At 40.3% G+C, this 7,330-nt stretch overlaps 2 protein-coding genes across 2 annotated transcripts in view; both read right to left on the reverse strand.

The window, feature by feature from the left end:
- The window catches only part of LOC112146226 (probable ATP-dependent RNA helicase DHX58), an 8,451-nt gene extending 6,653 nt beyond the window's left edge, over positions 1-1,798 (reverse strand). Inside the window, exons 1-7 of the mRNA XM_024271931.2 lie at positions 1,435-1,798; positions 1,148-1,352; positions 880-1,070; positions 699-812; positions 495-627; positions 242-427; positions 2-161 (exon numbers count right to left, since the gene is read on the reverse strand). Of these exons, the coding sequence (XP_024127699.1) occupies positions 2-161; positions 242-427; positions 495-627; positions 699-812; positions 880-1,070; positions 1,148-1,352; positions 1,435-1,611 (1,166 nt within the window). The 5' untranslated portion in view covers positions 1,612-1,798. The remainder of the gene's footprint in view (position 1; positions 162-241; positions 428-494; positions 628-698; positions 813-879; positions 1,071-1,147; positions 1,353-1,434) is intronic.
- Positions 1,799-2,840: 1,042 nt separating this feature from the next.
- The window catches only part of kat2a (K(lysine) acetyltransferase 2A), a 13,350-nt gene continuing 8,860 nt past the window's right edge, over positions 2,841-7,330 (reverse strand). Inside the window, exons 10-18 of the mRNA XM_024272744.1 lie at positions 6,582-6,790; positions 6,383-6,509; positions 6,192-6,302; positions 5,977-6,120; positions 5,777-5,891; positions 5,667-5,703; positions 5,536-5,599; positions 5,383-5,467; positions 2,841-4,245 (exon numbers count right to left, since the gene is read on the reverse strand). Of these exons, the coding sequence (XP_024128512.1) occupies positions 4,052-4,245; positions 5,383-5,467; positions 5,536-5,599; positions 5,667-5,703; positions 5,777-5,891; positions 5,977-6,120; positions 6,192-6,302; positions 6,383-6,509; positions 6,582-6,790 (1,086 nt within the window). The 3' untranslated portion in view covers positions 2,841-4,051. The remainder of the gene's footprint in view (positions 4,246-5,382; positions 5,468-5,535; positions 5,600-5,666; positions 5,704-5,776; positions 5,892-5,976; positions 6,121-6,191; positions 6,303-6,382; positions 6,510-6,581; positions 6,791-7,330) is intronic.

Consider the following 7,330-nt stretch of genomic DNA (forward strand, 5'->3'; position numbering starts at 1 on the left):
GTCGTACAGACAGTGGGTGCTTTTGCGGGTCTTAGAAAAGAGGATCCCTCTCGATTTGACATTTGGACCAAACTGCTGCAGCAGGACGGTCTCCAGTTTGGCCATATTTGGGTTCTCAAAACAAGAATCGGCTGCAAGTTTCCTCAACTCCACTTGATTTTCTGCAGGGGAAAAAGCAGACGTTTGCATAGACAAAAGAGGGAGATGTTTTCCATGAGGTAAAGGATTCTGACTCCTATACCTTCGAAAAGGCCCAACAAGAAAAAGTCTGTTCCATCCATGGCTGCATTTGTCTTTTCAGCATAGAAATCCTCCAGGGAGCGATAGGCATCCATCATTCGTAGAGTGTCATTGATGAGCAGAGCGTCATTGTACTGTCTGAGGTGGAGTGCACACTGTGCCATCAATCTGTTGTTCTCTCGAACTCCTGTTCAAGCACAAACCTGAATAATAAAAGTTTCAAGAAGCAGAGAGTTTCTTTTACAAAGTCTTACCTCGTTGCTCTAAAATCACCACATCTGCTTCATACTCCTGTGTTCCACATTCTCTGAGCCTGACATCATGAGGAAGGTTCATGAACTCGTGGATCTGCTTCATCATCCATTTCAGCTGATCTCCGAGTGGATCCTGACAGAGAACCATCATAACTCAACCCGTTTGTATTGTTCTACTGCTTGAACCTTGAAAAACAAACTTACAGCATGTCTTTTCTCTACAATGTCGAAGGTCTTGGTGGGGCGGGGCACCTTTTTCTTCAGTTCCGGCTCATAGTTTTTGGTCGACACTATAGCCGAGTCCAAGTTGGCGCAAATCTGAAGTAAAGGACAAACAATGAGCGGACGAAGGGATAAGTTTTATTAGTGAAGTTATCAAACTGACCTCCAGTACATGCTCCACAGCATCCCCCAGGATCTTTGCCCCTCCGGTCCCCGGCGATGCGGTGAGACCCAGAATCTGTGGCAGCCGGCCTTCTCCTTTGAGCTTTTTCTCCACGTAGCATCGCATCACTTTGTTGTAAACCGCCTCCTTGTGAGTGTGGTGGCACTCGTCGATGATCAGAAGAGTGATGTCTGCAGAAAATCACAACCGTGTTGTCCAATAAGGAGCCTTGTTATCCTTGTTCATGATGTGTAGTCACTAGACTGACCTGAGAGCTCCACATGTTTGGCTTCCTCTTTGTTAATCAGAGCGTTATACAGAATCTGTGCGGTGCAGATGATCAAATCGTTGCTTTTCACCACTTTCCCGAAGAAATCTTTCTCCTCACTCACTCCGCTGACCTTTATGAGTTTATAAATGCTGCCCAGGTGAGGCTCGAACTCTTTGTTGTAATGTTGATCAACTAGGTGCACCTAAAGAACAAAGCATCGAACCTCTGGAGTCAGTAACTTAATAATAATTCCAAACTAATGTGAGTAGAAGGTTTCAGCTTACCTTGTTGACTAAAACTACCACTTTGGCGTTTTCTGTGGTCTCCAGGTGCCGTTTGGCCACATACACCGCTGCTCGGGTCTTCCCGCCACCAGTTGGCAGCCAAATAATGATGTTTTCCCTCTTCAGTGCCCTTTCTACCACTTCCTCTTGGTAATCGAACAGTCCAAAATCTGCCATCCTGTGCAGGACAGCAGCTCAAAGAAGACTAGATTCAATAGGTACAAACACTCACCGCCTTAGGTGTGTGTCAGAGGTAAAATAGGTTTGTAGAGTCACCAGGAGGTCCTTGTGCTGCCTACAGCTTCACCTCTCCTTCTACACCTGCTGAGATGTGCTTCTGGGGTTTTAAAGTCTGCTATGATCAGCTGGGTGACGTTTAAACTGGAAAACGAAAGTGAAAGTCAGCTGATCGGAGGACTGTGGGCCTCCTGAGGGGGTGTGTGACAAACAACACTTGGCACTCGTTCTGAATTGACATCAAAAAGCTGAACAATACAGTACAATAACGCTCACATTTTGTACTAGGTGTTTGTCTCATATCCCAAATGTCAATCCTGCTCATTTATTTCACATCTGTTAGTTGTTTACAGAGGGCTTTTTAAGCGACACAAACAACCAGGGTGTTGTGAGTCTGCCCTCAGTGACCCACTTTTTCTGACACTCCAGGAAAGCAAAACTTACGGTTTGCTGGAGCTAGACTGGCTGAGTTAGGCCATACATGTCTTTTAGGTTTCGTTTACTCAATTGTTTCCTGGAACAACAACAAAAAGCAACTGGATCCACACCAAGAGCTACTAAAACATCCATTCAGAACTTATTAAAAACATCAATCTGTGTATGAGAAATCTTTTAAAAAATTTAAAGAAAGTGTTAAATAAATAAAAAACTTTATTCCTAATTACTTCCCCACATATATTTTCAGGTGGTTAAAAATAAAATGAAAAAAGGTGAAAAGAAAGCTGAAGGAATCAGAAGATGATGCAATCATCTGCAACATATTTGTTCAAGTGATGCTCAACATATAGGCTGGAATGGAGCCACGTATTGCGGTTTTAGGTGTGGTTTTGCAGAGTTACAGTAAAAGCTTTGTGCATTCAGCAGAAAGAACGCTACCTGGGTGAAAAAAAATTAAAAACAAGCTTCACAATGAACCTCATGCATTAAACTAAACTTTAAATCTGAAATGCTGTTAAGCAGCTGTAAATGTGTAACTGAGATCGCTCACTTCAATTTCCTATTATGCTGTTATTTTTTAATGAAATGCCGTCTTTTCAGATTAAAACTAAGTTCTTTATTTCCTGGAAAAGACGAAGTGTTCTGGGTTTTTTGCATATATAAAAGAAGATGCTTATGAACTTATTTAACTTTTCTTTCCTAGTCATTCTCCTAATAAACAGACGAGAACAGATGATTTAACTGTGCTGACTTTATTTGGTTTAGGCATGACTTCTGCAGCTGGAATACACCCGTGGACTCCCCGTGACTCGTGTTCATACATGTTTTGTGTTGTCGATAATTATTCCGTTACCTGAGAGGTTGGAAATTACCTTTACAGACAATTTAAAAAAAAAGATATTACAGTAAATGTCGTCAAGAACTCCAAAATCTACAAAGCAGAATGTGTGAACGATACTAGTAATATAACCCTGAATGAAGCAACACATTTCATGAGTTTGTTCAAGTACAAAACTGACTCGTGCAGAATAAATAAAATGAATAATAAAAAAAAAAAATACTGACTCAATCAGCATTTGACAACAATTCCCTTGAAAGAAGTGGGAAATCCCAGGAAGCACAAGAGAACACCTCGTAAGTAAGAAGTACAAAAATAAAACAAAAAGGAGCATTTGTAGCAACAAAATTAGATTTTTTTTATATATAAATGTAAACCATCATGCATTTTCAACCACTTCAGTTTGTATTGTGTCTTAAAAAAGAAGCAAAAAACAAGACCTTCACAACTGCAGCTTCTCCCTCTTCTTGCACATTTTTTTTTTTTTAATGTGTGTAAAAAGTGCTAAAAAATAAAATCAAATCACTGGTCAAATGTGAGCTCACAGAGTGGAATGAGAACAAGTTTGGCACAAAGGAACGGTTTGATTTCTGTTTTTCGACATTTACTTTCAGAACGTTACAAAAACTGTCTGGTTTTACGTCAAACATATAAATAATAGAGCTACACTCAAAATAAAAATAAAAATCAGGAGTTTTTTTTAAATGAAATGACTGATTAAGATGCGTGTACATTTCATCTGCACCGTATTTTTCTTCACATCCTGGAGACTGTCTGCGATGTTCAAGTGTCCGTCAGTAACAGAAGGCAACATGGCTTTAGGTCCGAAGGTTTTTTTTTCTTGAATCGTGAACAAATACAGACGTATTTTATGCAGACAAAACTAGAACAATGTTTCAAAATAAAAACGGATGCACCGTTGAAATGTGACAGTTTTATGACTCAGACCTGAAACTTTGGTACACTTAATGCAACGCGAGTAATATTCAGGTTTGCAAAATGCAAATGACACTTGTGATGTCTTAACTGGCTCTCAGCTGTTTCTTCATTTATGATTATTTTTATGAACTCAGATATGAGATGTGATGGGGGCGGCGAGTCTCTTCACTTGTCAATGAGGCCTCCGTCTTTTAATTTGAAGTAGAAGAACTTCTCAAGGGTGTTGGCACACTTGCAGTACTCGCTGTCTGGAGGGTTGTACTCGCGACAGTTGCTGATGATTCGCTGCAGGTCGGCGATGAAGAGCTTCTTGGTCACGTAGTATCTGTTTTTGAGCCTCTCTGTCATGGTTTTCAGGTCTGAAATGAAGAAAAGAAAAACATCTGCTGTAAACAGGTACCATGGTAGGCTTAGCCAAAACAGTTAGCATAAGGCTAAAATATTAGCTAAAATTCCAAATTAGCGGGAATAAACAATGGTAAGATGTCTAATTTAGCCAAAACAGCTAGCATTAAGCTAAAATATTAGCTAAGCTCCAAATTAGTGGAAAAGAAAAAAAAATGGTAAAATGTCTAATTTAGCCAAAACAGCTAGCATAAGGCTAACATAATAGCTTAACTCCAAATTAGCCTAAAAAAAATTGTAAAAAGTGTAATTTAGTCAGAAAACAATCAGTATAAGGCTAAAATATTAGCTAAACTCCAAATTAGCGGGAAAAACTGATAAAATGTCCAATTTAGCCAGAAACAGCTAGCATTAAGCTAAAATATTAGCTATGCTCCAAATTAGCCCTAGAAAAACAGAAAAAAAACCTTAATTAGCCAAAAGAGCTAGCATGTAGCTCAAATATTAGTTAAGCTCCAAATTAGCCTAAAAAACTGAAAAAAGCCTATATTAGCTAAAACAGCTAGCATGTAGCTGAAATATTAGCTTAACTCCGAATTAGCCAAAAAATGGTAAAATGTGTAATTTAGTCAAAACAGCTAGCATGTAGCTGAAATATTAGCCAAGCTCCGAATTAGCCTAAAAAACTGAAAAAAGTCTAAATTGGCCAAAGTTATTATGTGAGTTAAGTTAAGCGAGTTATTAGAGATGATTTTTGATAATTATCGCAGTATTGCGATATCATAAATATCGTGAGTCATGCATCACGTTTCACATCGTATCGTGAGGTACCCAGGGATTCCCAGCCCTAATTCCTAATCCGTTCTGACCGCGTTCGCCACCCCAGGCAGGAACCACCCAATTTCTAACAGGCGCAACCAGTTCATAAACACAAACTCTGAAGTCTTAACAGATTGTGTATATTAGAATAAAATCACAACCATGCATCAGGTATACTGTTTTTTCTATATAATGACGTGTATTTATAGAAAAATTAGAAATGTCGGTCATATGTTGCATGAACACCACGGACTGGGTCTTATTTTTGTGATCAGTTTTTTTCCTTTTTAACATTTTTAAACTTTTGTTCTATTTTGTGAGGTGATCCTCACCAATAGGAAAGCGGATGATCTCGTAGTAATCTGGAGCTTCGGACTTCTTCACTGGTTCCATAAAGGGCCAGGCGTCTGGATGAGTCTGTGGAGGAAACAGTAATTAGATCCGTCTCAGGGTTTAGTTTTTGTGGCTGAGTTTGTCATCCTCACCTTGATCTGGGCCAGGAGGTTCTTCAGGGTGTTATACAGAACATCCGGGTCTTTCACCTCTTTACTGCAGGATTAAACATCCACAATTATTTCAGGAAAAGGACAAAACAGATTTAAAATATCGCTCTTACCTTTTGTCCTTGTTGCTTGGTTTCCAGCCCGTCTCCCCTAAAAGGAGAGAATATTTTTCGGTAACAGTAAAATGTAATAAAAATGAATTTATCAGAAAGTAAAGGCTCACTTATGCCTGGAATGCTCTCCACTGGAATCTGCCGCACGCCCTCTTTGAAGCACGTGAGACCTGGGTAAACCTTCCTGATCTGACTCTGTTTCCTCTCAATTAACTTTTTAATTATCTGTCACCACAAATCCAGCATCAAACGAGAGTTAGAGACCGACACCTGACAGAAAGCAGACGGTTGCTGTGGCGTCCTCACAAACCTCCTTCTGTCTCTTTATGATATGAGAAAGCTCCGTGTAGGGAATTCTGGGGTTCAGCTCGCACTCCATCAGCGTGGCTCCCTCGTAGTCTTTGATGTATCCCAGGTATCGACTCTTGGGCACTTTGATGTCTTTGGAAAACCCCTGCGGCGGTTTCAATTTTATTTAATATTTTTTGCAGGACAAAAAGGGTTGATAATGCAAAGCGGGAGTACCTGCTTCTTGAAGTAGCCGATGGCGTACTCGTCGGCATAAGTCAGGAAGTAAAGGATGTTGTGTTTGATGTGGTACTCCTTCAGGTGATTCATCAGGTGGGTGCCGTAGCCCTTTCAGCAGAGAGTGTGTGACTTTTGTACTACGTGGATCCTACTTACTTACTTTAAAAAAAAGGAAAGGTTGAAAGTACCTTCACTTGCTCGTTGGAAGTGACGGCACAGAAGACGATCTCGGTGAAGCCCTGAGTGGGAAACATCCTAAAACAGATGCCTCCGATTACGCGGCCATCTTTGATAAGGGCGAGGGTTTTGTGCTTCCTGTGAAGATGATGAAGAAGCGTCAGGACAGGAGGGTCGGTGCAGGACACGCTTTGAAAAGCTTCCACTCACGGGTCAAACACCAGCCGCGTGATGTACTCTTTGGGCATGCGGGGCAGCTGGTGAGAGAAGACATTCTGAAGACCCACAAGCCACATCAAGATCTTCTTGTTGGACTTCTGGGAGAGGGAGTTTCCGATGACGTGGAACTCGATGATGCCGCGCCTCTCTTCCAGCCTGGCAGTCTCGTCGCGGGCAGCATTAGGCGTTAGTAGATTCGTCTAAAGAGAAAAGTGAAACTTTAGGATCTGCTTGTGGGCCGGTACATTAGTGGTTTGGTTAACGCTAAAAGACAGCGGCGTTCGCTCTTTCAGTTAATGGAATAAAATGAGCGTCTTTCTGATGACTTAACAGAACAACTTCCTCTCAAAGTAAATCAATCCTTAAAATTTCCCTCCGATGATAATCCTGTTTTTGGAGTTTTTAACATGAATTTTTCTTATGAAAGAGAACAAAAAAGTACCGAATTTTCTGGATTATAAGTCCAATGTATAATCAAGAAGAAGAAAACCACATTTAAGTCGCTCTAGAGTACAAGTCACTTTTATATTTGCTATGACAAAAATTAAAAAACTCAAATAATAACTCTTCGACGCAAATGAAAAAAATATCAAAATAAAGAGGAAAACAATCAGATTCTCATCCATGTTTGTTTTGGACGACACTTTTTCTTCTGGTGCTGTCAGAGGAAAATACAGCGCCCTCTACTGCTTGTTGGCGGAAACGAGCACTAAAGGGAAAATGGTTGCTAGTTGAAAAAT

Source organism: Oryzias melastigma, linkage group LG8 (assembly GCF_002922805.2).
Source record: "Oryzias melastigma strain HK-1 linkage group LG8, ASM292280v2, whole genome shotgun sequence".
Classification (NCBI taxonomy): Eukaryota; Metazoa; Chordata; class Actinopteri; order Beloniformes; family Adrianichthyidae; genus Oryzias; species Oryzias melastigma.